The 19,514-nt window shown below is 39.5% G+C and overlaps 1 protein-coding gene across 1 annotated transcript in view; it reads right to left on the bottom strand.

The window, feature by feature from the left end:
• Nucleotides 1-19,514, bottom strand: part of TMC2 (transmembrane channel like 2) — an 81,595-nt gene that overhangs the window by 38,932 nt on the left and 23,149 nt on the right. Inside the window, exons 6-10 of the mRNA XM_004383064.1 lie at nt 18,777-18,883; nt 9,475-9,573; nt 8,179-8,321; nt 7,020-7,167; nt 4,871-5,059 (exon numbers count right to left, since the gene is read on the bottom strand). Of these exons, the coding sequence (XP_004383121.1) occupies nt 4,871-5,059; nt 7,020-7,167; nt 8,179-8,321; nt 9,475-9,573; nt 18,777-18,883 (686 nt within the window). The remainder of the gene's footprint in view (nt 1-4,870; nt 5,060-7,019; nt 7,168-8,178; nt 8,322-9,474; nt 9,574-18,776; nt 18,884-19,514) is intronic.

The raw sequence follows: 19,514 nt of genomic DNA, 5'->3' as shown, positions 1-19,514 counted from the left end.
AGACATGGAAAAAATATATTTCAGAGAAAACTGAAGACAGAAGGTTAAAATGAGAGTAACCCACAAGACACCCTCCTCCTACTAATCTGGGTAAATCCTAGTCCAGAAACTTTGCCTCTCTGGCTCAGAGTGTAAAGGAACAGCTGCCTTCAGGGCATAAGCCACTCGGAATTGATATTTCCTTTACGTTTCTGGTCATAGGTTTTCATTTAAAATTGGCCTCAGGGTTTTGCACTGCATTTTCAGATCCTCATTGTTTTCAAAGTTTGTTTTTGCTTTAAACCAGAATTTTTCAGTGTTTTCAGCCAGCTACCTGATCCAAGTAACCTAGGCCACCAGTAGCAAAAACTGTCAGCCCTATCCTTTTATTTTCAACCTTTCTGTGTCCTGATGCTTAGATGAACCCACTGTCATCGAGTCGATTCCAACTCATAGCAACCCCATAGGGTTTCCTAGGCTGTAAATCTCTACGGAAGCAGACTGCCACATCTTTCTCTCATAGAGCTGCTGGTGGTTTTGCTTAGATGAGTTAATTGTAAATAGCATGTTGTTCTGTGGCACTGAGTCGATTTTCACTGACTCACAGCGACCCTACAGGACAGAGTAGAACACTCCCATAGAGTTTCCAAGGCTGTAATCTTTTTGGAAGCAGACTGTCACATCTTTCTCTCAAGAAGTGGCTGGTGGGTTCTAACTGTCAACCTTTTGGTTAGCAGCTGAGCACTTAACCACTGTGCCAACAGGGCTCCTTAAATGTAGCTTTTTTTGTTGTTGTTCTTTTATTTTCAGCATTTATTAGCTTTTCTTGTTCATATTTACAACTATTAGAAGAACATGATCACTGCAACCAGTGAAGTCCTTCAAAGTTAAAGAAAAATTTAATATTTTTCCTTCTCCCCTTCTGTCTCAGTTATCTAGTGCTGCTGTAACAGAAATACCACAAGTGGATGACTTTAACAAACAGAAACTTATTCTCTCACAATTTAGGAGGCTAGAAGTCCAAATTCGAGGTGCTAGCTCCAGGCGAAGGCTTTCTCTCTCTGTTGGTTCTGGGGGAAAGTCATCAATATTTCCCTGGTCTGGGAGCCTCTCTGCGCGGGGGCCCTGGGTCCAAAGGATGTGCGCACTCCTGGCTCTTCTTGCTTAGTGGTAATGAGGTTCCTCTGTCTCTCTGCTCGCTTCTGTCTTTTATATTTCAAAAGAGATTGACTCAAGCTACAGCCTAATCTTGTAGATTGAATCCTGCCTCATTAACACAGCTGCCTCTAATCCTGCCTCATTTAACATCATAGAGGTAGGATTTACATGTAGGAAAATCACATCGGATGACAAAATGGTGGACAATCACACAATACTGGGAATCATGGTCTAGCCCAGTTGACACACATTTTGGGGGGACACAATTCAATCCATAATACCTTCTCAAGTTTTCCCCACTTCGTCTCCCCTCCCCCCACACACCTCTGGCTAATGATAATAGTTTATTTTATATTTTTTCTCACCATTTTCCATGCTTCTACACATATATACCCACACATGCACTCTAATACATATGCATGTGTGAATATGTATGCATACATATACAAATATATACAATATATTTGTGATTTTCTGACGTTGTTGTCCGTAGTACATTTTTATTAAAATAATATTACATTATAGTCATTAATCTTGAGAAAGAAAAAAGTAGTACCAACAGCTGTCGGTTTGTAGATGGCCTGGCACTAACCTCTTGGTCATGGTGTTCCCTACTTAATATAAAAAGTTTCACAGAACATCAATATCAGGCAAGGTCACTGTGTGATTCAATAACAAGAAAAAGACAAGATTACCTTGTAATGATGTCTGAGTCCAGAGAAAAACAAGATCATGCAACCACAAGAATAATTAAACACTCCTCTCTCTCAGCTAACACGAGCGATTGACATTTCTTCACCAATGACAGCTTTAATCTCACACTATTCCTTCAACTTCCTAGATAAAATATTAAGATATCCATCATAGAATTGCTTCCTTTTTCTGACTAGCTCAATCTATGGCAAACCCGAGTTTCCTTGAGTCCTTCCCCAAATCAACTAACAAACCCAAATCTCTCTGCTGCAGTAAACAATAAACCTAACTTTTTTTGACACGTGGCCTTGGCACTCTACAATTTGCTTTTTAAATTTACTAATATACTATGAAGGTCCTCAAGGTAGATATAATTGGCCCAGTGTGTGATGTAGATTTGCCCCAATTTATTTTACCATTGTCATATCATTAGACAATAAAAATATATCTATTTTTACCACTACAAACAATGCTACAATAAACGTGTACCAGTGCTTCTATATCTTTAGAAGAGATTCCCAATAGTGGGACTACTGGGTTAAAGATATAGTATTTGTAATTATATCCCGACAGGAGTGGATTCAAGGAAAGAATCTGGAGATAGTGAATATACACAATACTTTCCATAAATCAGAATCAACTTGATGACAAGTGTTTTTCTTTTTTTCTAAGAGTTTGCTCTAAAGGGAAGCAGAGAAATGAGGTGGTTGCTGTGGGGTAAAGAGATTTTTGTATTGTTTTGTTTTTTACATGGAAAAAATATGCAACATATTCATTAGCTGAGGGAATGATCACACAAGAAAGAGAGGGGAGTACTGGTGGAGTGATAGTCTTGATAGGTGAGAGGGTAAGTGGGCTTGGGATCTAGTGCAGTTCTGGAGGGGTTGACCTTATATAGCAACATAGCTCATCCATGGAAAAATGCAGGAAGACTGAGCATACAGGATCAATACGCTGGGTTATGGGAGTTTGTGAAAATTTGCTTCTGACTGCCTATGTCAGGAAATGGCAGAAGGTTTTGGAGGTTTAAGTAGAGCAGAGAAAGTGTGAAACAGTCTTCTAGAAGAGTGGAAAATTGAATGGAACCAGATTGCTGTGGCAATGTGTGACCATATGCTTATGGTCACGACTATAAAGTACCATTTAGCAAAACTGTATGGATTTCTCCAGACACCTTTAGCTGCCGGATTTGGAGTTTTGTCAGACCAGTGTTGTCTTAGGCTGGGTTCTCTAGAGAAGGAAGACCAGTAAAGCCTATAAATAAATATATATATAGAGATTTATATCAAGGAAATGCCTCACGCAGCTGTAGAGGCTGGAACGTCCCAAGTCCGTGGTTCAGGATAGAGGCTTCTCCTGATTCACATAGCCACAGGGGCTGGTGAACCCAAGATCCGCAGGTTGGAGAGCAGGACTGTTGCTCACAGGCTGTGAAGATCGACAAATCCCAAGATCGACAGGCAAGACCACAGGTAAGCTGCTAGCTCAAGTCCCAAGAACCAGAGGCCAGATGAACAGGAGGCAGCTGCAGGATCCAGAACAAACAAAAGCCCCCAAGCACTGCCAGAATGCCCACCCACACTCAATGCAGACCACACATCCAAGGTAACTCCCCTTCAACACACTGGCTACTCACAGCAGATCCCATCATGGGGGTGATCATATATCAAATCTCAACAGGGAAGTGAGCACAACCTCACACAACTACCAAAACACTGAGAATCATGGCCCAGCCAAGGTGACACAGAATCTTAACCATCACAAACGTGAAGACAGAAAAAAGGGCTAATGAGTGTAGCATATATACAAAGACATGATTATTATGATGTGCCATAGAATCTCTACTGGGTAAGGAGTCAAATTACGATGTGAGGCAAAATGAGGTACAGCAAAAATGATGGAGTCAATGGATTGTTTATTCCACTGTTTTGTTGAAAGATTGCTGAAATTTTAATACTAGAAGGAGTGAGTTTAATGAACATTTGGATATCTCGTTATAAAAAAATTTCTACTCAAACTTTTACACAGTTTTAATAAGATTGTCTTTTGGCCAATTTTCATATTTTGGGTATTAATATTTTATCTCCCATACATATTACAAATATTAATAGTACGAAACCTTTTAGATTCAATCTGATAATTATTCCTTTAAACTGCAGCATTAAATTCATTTGCATTTATTGTAATCACTGATTATATTTGGACTTAAATCTGCTATCTTATTTTGTGCTTTATGTTTGCCCTGTTGTTGTTGTTAATCACTCTCGGGTCAATTTTGACTCATAGTGACCCCATGTGTGCAGAGTAAAACTGCTCCATAGGATTTTCAAGGCTGTGACCTTTTGGAAGCATATTGCCAGGACTGTCTTCTAAGGCACCTCTGGATGGTAGCCGAGTGCTTAAGAATTTGTGCCACCTAGGGAAACTCCCCCAAAGCCTGTTGTTGTTCTGTTGTGTTCCGTCTTGTAGATTTGAACTCATAGTGACCCTATAAGACAGAGTAGAATTGTCCAGTAGGGTTTCCCAAGCTGTAATCTCTATGGGAGCAGATTGCTAGGTCTTTTCTCCCATGGAGCTGCTGGTGAGTTTGAATGACCGACATTTCAGTTAGCAGATGAGTGCTTAACCATTGCTCCACTAGGGCTCCTTCCCAAAAGCATACCAAACAAAAAACCAAATCCATTACCATGGAGTCAATTTGGACTTATAGAAACTCTGTAGGACAGAGTAGAACTGCTTCATAGAATTGCTAAGGCTGTAATCTTTACCTGAACAGACTGTCGTATCTTTCTCCTGCAGAGCGGCTGGTGGGTTTGAACCATCGACCTCTTGGTTAGCAGCTGTGGGCTTTAACCACTGAGCCAGCAGACATTTCTTTGTTCAAGATGTTTATGATACTTGATTGGAAAAGGATGAAATTTCACTTTTCAAAATAAATCCTATAACCCAGACTTTAAATAATTTAGCTGAATAGCATAGGGATCACTGTGATTTCAGTATCTGCCCTCAACATTTACTTCATCAGAAATGTTTTTCCTACCTCATTCCTTTCATACCAGCTGACATTCTGCATTTTGGAGAATTCCTGGGATCGCTTCACCACAAAGTAAATGAGGTACCCACTTCCACACAAACAGCAGATGATGAGAAAGTTGGCCAGGACACGGAGAAATCTTGTGAGATGGATGTTTTCTTCTTTGTTACTCTCTTGTTCATCCACTATTGATTCCTTAATGTGTGAAAATGAGATGTAAATAGTGTCAGACCAGGAACCAACAGGAACCATTGTGGTTGGGTTCCTGAGAAGACTGCTTTCTATATTCCATAACTGAAAGAATAATCAGTGTGATGAACTGATGCCTTATGGAGAATTAGTTCCTTTCTTTAAGAACATATATTTTGTTGTTATTATTTTGGTACATGTAATAACAAAAACTTAGATTTATTGAATACTTAACATATGCCAAACGTGGTGCTAATCACTCTCCATGCATTATCTCTCTTAATCCCAACAACAAACCAATAGAGTAGGTTCTATTATTACCCACATTACAAGACGCAAGGCCCAGAGAGATTTCAGTAACTGATTGGACTGTTTTAAATCTACAGATTGAATAGATTCAAATAGAATCTTAATAATATTAAGTCTTATAATGCAGGGGCCAGCAAACTTTATTTATAAAGAGCAAATAAATATTTTCGGCTTCTAGGCCATTTGGTCTCTCTCACAATGATGCAGCCTTGCCACTGTAGCATGAAAGAAGCCATAAGCAATACATAAATAAATGGGCATGCTTTGTTTCAATAAAGCATTTTTTACAAAATAGGTAGCAGACTGGATTTGGCCAGTGGGCCATGGTTTGCGGACCTCCGTTTTAATCCATGTGCAGAGCATATCTTTCCATTTATTTATAACTTCTTAATTTCTTTTAGGAATCCCTGGGTTGTGCAAATGGTTAATGTGGTTGGCTGGTAATCAAAAGATTGGAGCTTGGAGTCCACCCAGAGATGCCCTGGAAGAAAGGCCTGGTAATCTACTTCTGAAAAATTAGCCATTGAAAACTCTTTGGAGCACAATTCTATTCTGACACACAGGGGGCTGCCGTGAGTTGGAATTGCCTTGACCGCAACTGGTTTTTTAATTTCCTTCAGTAATGTTTTGTCTTTTTGGTGTAGCAGTCTTGCACTTTTTTTGGGTTGTTGTTAAATTTATTTCTAGGAATTTTATGTTTTTTGATGCTATTGAAAATGAAATTGATTTTCTAATTGTTTGCTGTTGGTATATAAAAATACAATTGATTTTTGATTATTAACCATATGTCCTGCATCAGTAACTCTCTAAGGGGACACAAAGAGTAAGTGGCAGAGCCAAGATGGAAATGAGGTCTGCTGGACACCAAAGTACCTAGGAAGAGACTTTTCCTATCAACTAACAGTTACTGTGTTCAGGTTTAACTAGGTTCAGTTTTAACTAGCTTACCAGGTGCTTAATATACATTAACTCGCATAGTTCTTACAACATTGCCCTGTTATGTAAGTGCATTATACCTGCTTTTATAGACTAAGAGAAGAAGACTTATCTTTCCCAGATGTTCAAAGCCCTTTATAGGGATTGACCTTCTTGTCCCTTTCTGGTAGACTTGGAGGAAGAGCCAAAGTTCCTACCTGTCCCTACTTGGCCGTTGGATGTATGGGGTAGCAAGAAATATAGGGCTGATTCCTTTATTTCCCTTTCCATAAACCAGGGTTCTCATCTCTTTCTGGGTGTTATCACTTGGGGAGCTTTTAAGAAAATTAAAGCCAGGATTCCTTCCCAGATCAATTACATCGGAATCTTTGGAAGTGGGGCCCAAGAGATTTTTAAAGCTCCTTAGGTGATTTTAGCATGCGTAAAAGATTGAGAACCACTGCCTCAAAAGAGTCCTTCCATTTCCTCCAGCAGAAAGCAGCTCCATGAGGAAACAGGCAGGACAAGATCCCAGCATCTATGATTCTCTGCCATATGAAGGAACAGATGGTGTGTACCAGCCATGAGAACTCTTTCTTAAAGGCTTGAGAGGGAGGCTTGGGACCTGGTGTAAAGCCTTTGCTACAAGTTATTTGGACATCTTATTTCCTTTGCAAATCTCCTAATGACTGGCAGGACCCAGAGTTTCCCCAGGAAGTGGGAACTACCCTGAGTTGACTACCTTGAAGCTGGTGGTGATGGAGGCATATTTGTTGTCTGCCGTCTCTGAATTCCCGATCAGGTAGTCCCAGCTGGTGAACATCTTGAAGCTGAATGTGAAGTTATCATTCTCGCCCTCGCTTGTGCTTCCCTGGGTATTGCTGGCCATCCTGTAAGGCACACACCTCTGTCGTTATACCTACCCTGTGGTCCTGCCAAAGGGTGGGCCCTGGTGTTCAGGTTTGTGCAGGAGTCGGTACCTTCCAAACCCCAGCCATAGCTGATTGGGTCACCTGACTCAGAAGAAGGCAATTCATGGGCTGGGCCGAATTATTTCTTCAGAGGATATGAATTAAGAGGTACAGACATAATAGAAGGACCATTTCTGCTCACAGAGACAGGTACAGTTGGGGCCACAGAGGCTGCCATGGTTAACTGCAGCCACATACATTAATTTAGCACAGATTTACTGTTTCTATTATGTACTTGGAGTACCTGAATGGTGTAAAGAGTTAACATGCTTACTGTTAACCAAAAGGCTGGAGATTCAAGCCCATTAAGAGGCACCTTGGAAAAAAGGCCTGGCGATATACTTCCAAAGAATCAACCATTGGAAACCCTATGGAGCACAGTTCTACTCTGACACATATGGGATCACCATGAGTCAGAGTTGACCTGATAATCTCTATATATGCCAGGCTTGGTTCTAACATGCAAGCTAGAGTTACGGAGGAACAGACGAGTGTTTCTGAGGAAGCCGAGCTCTGGAGAAAAGCAGAAATCTGCCTTGCAAACCTGTCCACCCTTTCCAGGTACCATGCTCCCTCTTAAACCTCACCAGCCTTTTCACAGTTTCTGGAACTCACTAGGATATTTGCTGCCTCAGGACCTTCATACATGCTCTTCCACTGTGTAAAATGCTCTGCCCCAGACTTTCAGCATGGCTGGAGGCTTCAGGTCTCAGCCTCATCTAAAGGAGTCTCTATGGCATTTTTCAGAACTTCCATGTTATCCTGTTTCTGTCTTTTATACCACATGTCACAATCAACATTTGCCTTGTTTGTTTCCTTGTTTTCTCTCTGAATTCCCCACCAGAACGTAAGCAGATAAAGAGCGGTCAGGGGACAAGGCTGTTTGTGTGAAGAAAAGGAAAAGCCTGTAAATGAGACAGTCATACTTACGATCGAATGACAATCATGAGGCTGTAGCCAAACACGCTGACCCCCACCATAAAGTAAGCCATTGGCAACCGGTACCTCAGCCACCCGATGGTCCTCTGATTGTTGTAGTAGCCGTAGAAGAGAGCAGAGTACTTGATGTAGCCCTGCAAGATAGCAAATGCAAAGGCTCTGGATTTGTAAGCTCAGTGCAGACAGTCATCAGACACTCCCTTCTACCAGGGATTCCTTTCTCAGGGTTCTAATGGAAGTCTGAGGTGGGGAAGAAAGGGTCCTGGATGTCCTTGTCCTTCCCTTCACTTCTCCCAGTTGCTCCAGAGTTCATTTATGTCTCCCTCTCTTTCCTTTCTTCATTCCTTTGATTTCCCCATCACACAGAGTATATAGAGATGTAGTTGAGAGAGGAGAGTGTTGTTAATATTTGGGATAAAATTATGGATAAGGTGTGTGTGTGCGAGTGAGAGTGAGTATTTGTGTGTGTGTGTGTGTATGTGTATACATAAGAATGTGCACATAGTTCCAAATTCCTTTTCCCCATCCCCGGGTTCTTAATTTCACACTCCAGAAGTAGACGGAAGTCTGCAAATTTTCTCAGTATTTCAAAATCTAAAGAAAATTATACATGATGAGGATCAGAGGCTAACCCACCTTTAAAGTTTTGTTTTGTTTTTGGCTCTTAGGTGTAATTGGATTTCAGAGCTCGGCTGCTAACCAAAAGGTCGGGAGTTCGAATCCGCCATCTGCTCCTTGGAAACCTCATGGGGCAGTTCTACTCTGTCCTATAGGGTTGCTATGAGTCAGAATCGATTCGATTGCAACTGGTTAAATGGGTTTAGGCACACTTTTTCGGGGTAATTATTTAGGTGTAATTACATAACTTAGGGTTTTAGCACTTCTTTGCTGGAAATAAAACAGGAGATTAATTATTATTGAATAAATTCAGCTTGTTTTTGGAAGATAGAATGTTTCAACTGGGGTTCTTGAGTAAAATAAAGAATAAAGGAAATTCTTAGCAGTAGTGTAGCTGGGCACTGCAGTTCCAAATAACTTGGAAAAATACTCCAATTGACTTTCACAAATCTCTGAGAGCTTTCAGATCTGACTATGAGACTGAAGGATGGAGCGAGACATGGTTTGCCAGCTCATTGTTTGCCAGCTCATTTTGCATAGAGCTGGGATCCTATTTGATTAAAGCACTGGTTTTCCAATAATTCAATGCAATATTGCACACTTGTCCGTGCAATCTTTAGACCTTACAATCACAAAAATAGAGGTGCATTGGCATGTTGGGAATGGTACCTCAAAATCCCAAAGGACTGAAAAGTCCATGGCTTTTTCTTCCTCAGCCCGAGGTACTGTCTTTCTGGGTATACTTCCATACGGCATGCCCATCAGTACCTTGTATAGAGACAGAATGGCACAATTTTAAGTAGAGGAAACACAAACACAGAGAGACATATATTCACTGGGTTAAATACTTTCCTTCTCAGAGCAGGGCATGCATGTTTTCTTCTTTAAATAACATTCATACCTTTCTGATTTTAAAAGTAACATACACTCATTGTAGAAAATGTGGAAAAGTACAGAACATTAAAAAAAAATTACCTATCACCCCACAAAGCAAAGATAATGACTGTTAGATATTCATATAGTTCCTTTCAGCTGTTTCTGAGTTTTGTATATATTTCAGTCTGATTATTTAGCTTAATATTATTTTATGACCTATTTTCCAAGTCATATGGTACAGGTAAAAAAAAAAAAAACACCTACATCTTTCTTTTGAGGAGCAGCTGGTGAGTTTGAACTGCTAACCTTTCAGTTAGCAGCCAAGGGCTTTAACCACTGCACCACCAGGGCTCCTCATGGTACAAGTAGTCCCCAACTTATGATGGGGTTCAGGTTCTGACTTAAGTCGAATACTTCATTTTTTTTTTTTTTAGAATTGTCATCATTATTGTCTTTAATTATCAGTATCTTTATAAATCTAGTCTTTATTTGTCTTTGGGGGTTGGTCACATCACATATAAACTTGCAAATATATTTTAATACATACATATTACTAACGATAAGACATATAAGAAAAACAGACCATCATAAGCATGATTTGTTGTAACTTGAATACATCATAAGTAGGGGACTACCTGTATTTCTAAAAATAAGATGACTTTGGAATATTTGATCACGTGTATGTACATAAACATAACTAGTCAATTCCCTATTTTGGGGCATTAGAATATTTCTAGTTATTCACTGATAAATAATTCTACAGGAAACACAGATCAGGGAGTTATCAACCATGAACATATAGAACATATAGATCAGCTGAAAAGAGAATTGGTGAGTTGAAAAATAAGGTTAAAAACATCCAGACTTAGCACCTAAAGAAAAGGATGGAGAATATTGAAAAGAACATAAATACACCCAGGAATATAGAGACAAGGTTCTACACGTGTATATTTGGAGTCCCAGAATGAGAAGAAAGAAGAAATGGCACAGAAGCAACATTTGAAGGGATAATGGCTGAAAATTTTCCAAAAATGACAAAAGACATTTTAAGATTCATGAGGTGCTACAACCCCAAGCAGAATACATATTGTAATAGTTTTTAATTGCTGTGTAAAAATGACTAGGAATGTAATGGCTTAAAACACCATTTGTTAGTTCACAGTTCTGTAGGTCAGAAGTCCAACATGGCAGGGCTAGATTTGCTGATCAGGTTTTCACTGGGCTGAAATCAAGGTGTTGGCAGGAGTTGAGGATCTTATCAAGGTTTTGAGGTTCTCTTCTAAGCTCATTGGTTGTTGGCAGAATCCATTTCCTTGTGGTGTAGGATTGAGGTCCCATTTTCCTTGCTGGATGTCAGTTTGTGGCCACTCTCAGCTTTTAGCGGCCACCCACATTCCTCATCACATGGCCCCCTCCATCCTCATGCCAGCAATTACTTGCCAAATCCTTCTCATGTTTTGACTCTGACTTCTTCTTCAACCAGCCAGAGAAACCTCTCTGCCTTTAAAGGATTAGATTAGACTTACCCAGAGAACCTGTTAACCACATCACAATCACAGGTTACACCCATACTCAAAGGGGAGGGGATTATACAAGGCAAGCCTCATTGATAGTCATTCTTAGAATTCTTTCTACCACATGTGCAAAACAAAACAAAACAGAAAACAATAAAGACCACAAAAGAACCACTTAAGCACACCACAGGAAAATTTGCACAAATTCCTCAAGAGAATAGATAAAGAAGAACCATTTCCCAAATCATTTTATGAGGCCCAGGTTTTGATCTCCAAACATAATAAGGACATTATAGACATATAAAGGAAATTTATCATCCAGTCTCTTAAAGGAACCCTGGTGGCACAGTGGTTAAGAGCTTGGCTGCTAACCAAAAGGTTGGCAGTTCCAATTCACTAGCCACTACTTGGAAATCCTATGGGAGCAGTTCTATTCTGTCCTATAGGGTCGCTATGAGTCAGAATTGACTCCATGGCCATGGATTTAGTTTTGTTTTAGTCTCTTAAACACAGCTGTAAAAATTCTAAATAAAATGTCAGCAAACCAAAATCTGGTGATAGATAAAAAGGAAGGATAATACATAATGCTCTACCTGTTGTACCTGTTGCCATCGAGTCAATTTTGACTCATAGCAACCCTACAGGACAGAGTAGAACTGCCCTATAGGGTTTCCAAGGAGCAGCTGGTGGATTCAAATTGCAGACCTTTTGATTAGCAGCTGAGCTCTTAACTATTGTGCCACCAGGTCTCCACATAATGACCTACTTGGGTTTATTTCAGGAATGTGATATGGTTTAACATTTGAAAATAAATCAATATAACTGACCACATTATAACAATTTTAGATTCATGTACATCCAACAACATAGCATCCAATAGAACATATAAAGCAAAAACTTATAAAAAATTACAGAGACAAAACCAGTAAGAGTAGGAGATTAACTTATAAAACTCAGAAAGTGGTAGTTTATGCTAACCTAAAATTAGTAAGTGAAATATAGATGATTCTTACCATACAAGAATATATTTAAAACATGAAAAACTAGAGAAATTTAGGAAAATTGACCATGTTCTAGGCTAATAAAGCAAATCTCAACCAAAGAAAAAGAATCATCTTCATACAAAACGTACTCTATAATCACTAAAAAATTATGTTAAAACCAATAACAAACCAACCTTCCTATCTATTAAAAACTTAAAAATACAGTATAAACAATTTGTAGATGATAAAGAAATTAGAAAAAAAAACTGAATGAATGATAATGAAAATAATATATATCAAACTTATGGGATACAGCTAAAATGGTACTAAGAGGGAAATTAATAGACATACTGCTTATGTTAGAAAATAAGGAAGGCAGAAATTAACGAGCTAATAACTTAAAAAGCTAGAAAATGAGCAATAAAAGGAACCCTGTGGTAGGCAACCTCTAAGATGGCCCTCAATGATCCTGCTCCTCGTATTCATGCCGTCACGTAAGTTTCTCCCCTTGAGTGTGGCTGGATTTGGTAAGTTGCTCCTAATGAATAGAATATGGCAGAAGTGACTAGGTCACTTCTGAAATTAGATTAGAAAGGACTGTAACTTTCATCTCAGGGACTCTTCTCTTTCTCCCTCTGTCTGTCTGTCTGTCTCTCTCAGATCCCTCTTTCTGGGAAAAGCAAGCTACCATGCTGTGAACAGTCTTATGAAGGGACCCAAGTGGCAAGGAACTCATGTTTCCAACCAACAGCCTGGAGGACCTGACAACAGCCACACAAGGGACTTTGGAAGCAGATCCTGCTGCAGCACAGCCTTGAGATGACAGAGGTCTTATGGTGCCAGTTTGTGAATCAGCCCTGACCAACACCTCCATTGCAGCCTTCTGAGAAACCCGAGCCAGAATCGTTTAGCTGAGCCACTCCTGGATTCCTGACCCACAGAAGCTGTGAGAGCATAAGTGTTTGTTGTTTTCAGCAACAAAGTTTTGGAGCAATTTGTTACACAGCAATAGATAACTAATATAAACCCAAACAAATTAGAAGGAAAGAAATGATAAATTTAAGAGTAGAAATTAATGATACAGAAAATAAAGATATATAAGATAAAGACCTGAATGATTAATGTTTAGTGTTATAGCTTTAGTCATAATAGTTCAAAACTGGAAACAATACTATGACAACAAATGTCCATAAACTGGTGAATGCATGAGAAACAATGAACACTACTCAGTAATAAAAAAAGTAACAAACTATTGATACATGCAAAAACATGGATGACTTTCAGAAACACCGTGCTAAGTGAAACAAGCCAGACACAAGAGACTACATATTTCATGATTTTATTTATATGATATTCTGGAAAAGGTAAAACTTTAGAGACAGAAGTCAGATCACTGGTGGTAGGGAGAGGAGACTGCAAAGGGGGCACAAGAAAACTTCCTGGGGTGATGGAAATGTTCTATATCTTGGTTAAGGTGGTGGTAGATTGTGGTCTTTGTTATCTGACTGCATACATTTGTCAAAATTCATTAAAATTCACCCAAGAAGGTGTATTTTCCCCTTATGTAAATTATGCCTAAAAAAACCGGAATTTAAAAAAGAAAAAGATATATCAGAGAACCAAAATTATTTCTTTAATAAAATAGCTCAAAAGACACAATTTTGATGTAAATGAGAGAAGAAAAATTATAATAATGCGAAAGGGGGTATGACTTCAGATTACATCAGTGATTTAAAACAAAAGCCAAGAAACTACTGTATTTAAGTCAATAAATTTTAAAATTTAAGTTGAAATAGAAAACTCAAGGTAGTGTTTACATTTGAAAGTTAAGGAGGTAATGCAATTGGAGAGAAGTAATTAGAGGATTTTAGTGTGTATGCCATATTCTGTTTTTAAGCTTAGTGGTGGGCTCGTTCTTTATACCTTTCCATATATCTGAAACATTTAATAGCTATTTCTAGAAGACGTGTCAATATAAGGTTTACTGACTGAAATCTGTCTATGTGAACCCTAGAACAGAGCTCACAAGGTATTTTTAAAAATTATCTTACTTAATTAGTTAACGTACATTATCATTTCTCAACCCTGGCTGCATATTAGAATCACCTGGGAAGCATCTATTGCTGTATGACAAGTTACCCCAAAACTTAGAAAACAACACGCATTTATAATCTCACAGTTTCTGTGGGTTAGGAATCGGGGCATGATTTAGCTGGGTCCTTTTCTTCAGAGTCTCCTACTAGGCTGCAATCAAGGAGTTGACTGAGGCTGTGGTCTCATCTGAAGGATTGACTGGGGAAGGATCTGCTTCCAAGTTCACTCCCAAGGTTATTGACAAGATTTAGTTCTTCATGGGTTGTTGAACTGAGGGCCTTGGTTCCTCACTGGTTGTTGTCTGAAGGCCACCCTCAGTCCCTTGCTAGGTGGTACTCTTCAATATGGCAGTTTGCTTCATCAAAGCATTCAAGCCAACAAGGGAATTGAGAGAATGCCAGCAAAATGGAAATCACAGTCACTTATAACCTAATCATAGATGTGACAGTCCATCACTTTTGTCATATTCAATTTGTAAAAAAGCAAGCCACTAGGTCTACCCCATACTCAAGAGGAAGGGATTACACAAGGGTGTGAATACCATGAGGTGGGAAAATCGGGGGCTATCTTAGAATTCTGCCTACCACAGAGGCTTTTAAACTAGAAATGCCAAGATTTTACCCTTAGAGATTCAGTTATTTGGGGTAGCCTAGGTAGGGACCTGGTATATTTTTAAAAAGCACCCCCAATGATTTTCATGTGCAGCCATCATTGAGAACCAAACAACATGAGGTTGTCATCCAGTAGGGCCCTGGCAGCCAGTGACTGTGCATAACTGAGGGTTTCCCAGGGATCATGTAAGCTTGTTGGATTTGCAGACAATTGTCATTAAGGCTGAATAGGACTCATTGTAGCATTCAGAGATGTTTAATTCCATTAAAATGACAAGGAGGGTTTGTGGCAAAAAGAAGATGGGTATGAGGAGAAACTCTGTTACAACCATCTAACATCTAAGCTCTTTTCAAATTTTTATCCCTGGATCCTCTGATTCACCATGGTCTACCTTAAAAACTCCATGATCCATGGGGGTATCTCATCACCTGACTTATCGTATTTATTATATATACCAGCATACCTCCATTTATTGTGCTTTGCTTTATCATGCTTCACAGATACTGTGGTTTTTACAAATTGAAGGTTTGTGGAAACCCTGTGTTGAGCAAGTCTATTGGCACCATTTTGCCAACAGCATGTGCTCACTTCGTGACTCTGTGTCACATTTTGGTAACTCCTGCAATATTTCAAAATTTTCATTATTATTATACCTGTTATGGTGACCTGTGATCAGTGATCTTTGATGTTACTATTGTAATTGTTTTGAGGCACCACAAACTGCGTCCATATAAGATAGTGAACTTAATTGATGAATGTTTTGTTTGTTCTGGCTGCTCCACTGACTGGCCATCCCCCCATCTCCTTCTCTTCCTTAGGCCTCCCTATTCCCTGAAACACCCCAACCTGCAGCAACCACCACCCTGATCAGTCAGCAGCCATTCACATCGAGGCAAGACCCTCCACCACCAAAAAGATTATGACTCGGTGAAGGCTCAAATGATGGTTAGCATTTTTTAGCAACGAGGTATTTTTTAATTAAGGTATGTACATTGTTTTTTTAGACATAGTGGTATTACACACTTAACAGACTACAGTATAGTATAAACTTAACCTTTCTATGCACTGGGAAACCAAAAAATTTGTGTGACTTGCTTTATTGCAGTGGTCTGGAACCAAACCCACAATATCACTGAGGTATGCCTGTATGAACAATGAGTTGCTGATTTTGTTATCTAGAAATATTTACTATGTTTAGTATTTGGAATCCTTTTGTTGTTGTTGTTGTTAGGTGCTATCAAGTCAGTTCTGACTCATAGCAACCCTAGGTACAACAGAACGAAACACTGCCTGGTCCTGCGCCATCCTCACAATCGTTGTTATGCTTGAGCCCATTGTTGTAGCCACTGTGTCAATCCATCTCATTGAGGATCTTCCTCTTTTTAGATGACTCTGTACTTTACCAAGCATGATGTCCTTCAGGGACTGATCCCTCCTTATGACATGTCTAAAGCATGTGAGACGTAATCTCGTCATCTTTGCTTCTAAGGAGTACGGTATCCTAGAACAATGTAAATGCTCACTTATCTCCCCATATGATTCACTACTTTATTCTTAATTTCTGCTCATAATGCAAAAAGACTGTTTTTCTGGATCACTGTGTAACAAAATTTTGGCTATGTCTCATATGCCTACAGCATTTCTCTTCTCATGGGTAGACTAGATAGCCCCAGAAAGCAAGCAAAGATCTCTATAAAGGTAAATTTCTCATACTTGCCCAGATGTGGAAGGGAGAAGTGAAATTTCCAGTTAACTTCTGACAACGTTTTCCTTTTGGGTGCAAGGGCATTTTTACATATTTGCCAGAAGGTATAAAATCCTCATTTGGGGTCAGAGAGTGATATTGGCTTAAGAATTGGTCAAATAGACTCATAACCCTTGATTTCTAGGCTTGCATATAAAAGAGTATAAAGATTTAGTTAATGACATTTTTATAACTACACTTCTGTGGTGAAATGAGTTCCTTTATGTGGCTTTTTGCCTTGGTTCTTCGAAAAACAGTTAGGGAGATTTTTCCCCTAAGCCCAGAGTTGTTATGGTTGCTCTAGTTTTCTACCCCAGAGAGTTTGTTAGATTTCAAGAGTAAACTGTAAACAACTTGGTTTGATACTTTTTGTCTGGCCCTGGGCTGCATCCTGCCCTGTGATTAGTATGCACCTTGCAGACACTGGTCAATATACTATGCAAATGAAGTGACTATAGACTATGCAAACGACGTGATATAGCCTACTATGCAAATGAAATGTCTGTGGCCTACCAAGAGAGGATTGGTCAGTTTGTGGCTCCCAGTGGGAAGGTCATACCTTGAAATTGAAAAGGAGTTTGTGTATATATGCAGCCAACCCCACAAAGGTTTTTCAAACAGGAAGCAAGAATAAGCATAAAGGAGAAAAGGCAAGAGAGAAAGGAGAAGAAGCAAAGAGAGAGGAGGCAAGGAACCTCCTAAAAGAGCTGTAACATGGTTCAAGGACTGTAATACTGAAGACAGCGAGAGGCCTGGAAGGGGCCCTGTGGCAGAGTCACTGTTGACAAAGAGCAGGGCCAAGAAGAGGCTGTCCTGAGGAGGCCCCAAGAAGCCTGTCCTCAGGTGGCCGAGAGGAGCTGAAAGAGCTGTGTCCAGGGAGACTTTGTCTACATTCTTCCTGATCCTTATCCTGAGTGCTAGCCTGTTACTTCCTTAATAAACAACTTAACCATAAGTATGGTCTGTGAGTTCTGTGTGGCTATTGCAACAGATTTTCTAACACAGCAGAGAAGCAGAGAGTGCTGTGGGGAGGATGACTGGTGTCAGACTTGGTAAAAAGGTTGGGGATAGAGGTATGTCTAACTTCCATCTCATGGGAATCAGCTTTGGGCTAATCCCGGTCATGATCCCCCCTGAAATTAGACAGGTTCTGACAATGCAAGTACTACTACTTGAATTTCACAATTTCTTAGGTAATGTAAAAAAAAAAACTCAATGGTTTTATAAATAATGTAATACCCTTGTGCTGCCAACTGCTGTAACAATGCACCATCAACGTCTTCCAAGGAATCTGACTTAATTTACATTATGCAGAAGGTTTTTAATTTCCTGAAAAATGGCTGTACAGAGTAGTTACCTACGGATGCTGAATACAGGTAGAACTGACTCCAATATGCTCCATTTATAATAAAATAGGAATCATTAGGTTATCACTGAACCAATTAATAAACCTGGAAGGAAGAAAATACTAAATGCAAATATATCTTTACCTTGAAATCTGTTGAAATAATCCATTGGTGTGCCCAAGTGCTTCAGGCAGGACTGTAGCTAGTACTGTGCTACGTGCTTAGGGCACCCAGGGCTCTTTTGGAAAAGATCCCAGGCCAGCACTCTGGCAGCCTGGGATCTCATTCACTACAAACTTACTGTGTGACTTTGCACAAGCCGCTTATTCCCTTTTTGTCCCTTAGTTACTCATCTGTAGGTAAGGATCCACCTATATCCTTAATAAGATTTTATCTGGGAGAATAGTGAAGATCACTATTCAAATGCAAGTTTTGTTTTTTTTTTTTTTTGATAAATTATGTTATAATGCATTCCTTGCCTCTCTTTTTTTAAAGTAAAAGAAAACAACAACAACCACCTGAAAACAAAACAAAACACACACAGTAAGGTATTACTTCTCCACTAATCTTAAGGTTAAAAAAATAAAAGGTAGACCAGTGTGAGTTCCACCTCTTAATTCTGAAGCACAAGTATTTTGTTTCCAGTCTTTGTATTGAACTGTCTGGACAAAGACGTGTGTATAGAATTTAAAATGAATGACTGGTGCTTTGTAAAACAGAGAGGACTTAGTTAATGTAAGTGAAGATGGTGGTGATGATAAGCCTCTACACTATCCAAAGATATAGGAATTTATTTTCTTACCTCTGGAATTATGATTAGACCGAATATTAACCCAAAAAGGACAAGGTTAACGCCATACATCCACCGGAGAAAGATGAAATATGATGCCACTGAAGAACCAAAGTGACCTGGACGGAGAAATGATGGTGGGTTTTCAGTCTTGCAGGAGGAGGAAATAAACATGCATTGATAATTCTGTGTGTGTTATAGATTTAATTTTCACATCAGTCTGTGGAACCAACATCCTAATCTCTTTTCCCCCTAGATAAATAACCCAAGACTCTGTGGGATTAATTAATATGCCTGAGTTCTCAAAATAGGAAATTTAAGAAACAGATTTAAATCTTGATCTGACTGGTTGAAAGCCTAATTTTTTTCCAGTACGACACAGCTATCTTAGGCTGGGTTCTTTAGAGAAGCATAACCAGTAAAGCATATAAATATATAGAAAGAGAGATTTATATCAAGGAAATGGCTCATGTGGTGTAGAGGTTAGAAAGTGCCAAGTCTGTGGGGCAGGCGTCAGGCTGGAGGCTTCTCCTGACTCATGTAGCTGCAGGGGCTGATGAACCCAAGATTGGCAGGTCAGATGACAGGCTGCTGGCTCAAGTCCCGAGAACTGCAGGTCATATGATGATGAGCAGAATGCAGGATCCAGAGCAGAGCAAAAGCCAGTGAGCTTTGCCAGAAAGTCCTTATATATTGGATGCAGGCCGCAATCCAAGGAAACTCCCTTTCAACTGATTGGCTGTGCAAAGC

Source organism: Trichechus manatus, unplaced genomic scaffold, assembly GCF_000243295.1.
Source record: "Trichechus manatus latirostris isolate Lorelei unplaced genomic scaffold, TriManLat1.0 scaffold00104, whole genome shotgun sequence".
Classification (NCBI taxonomy): domain Eukaryota; kingdom Metazoa; phylum Chordata; class Mammalia; order Sirenia; family Trichechidae; genus Trichechus; species Trichechus manatus.
This window is presented reverse-complemented; position numbering and strand designations above follow the sequence as displayed.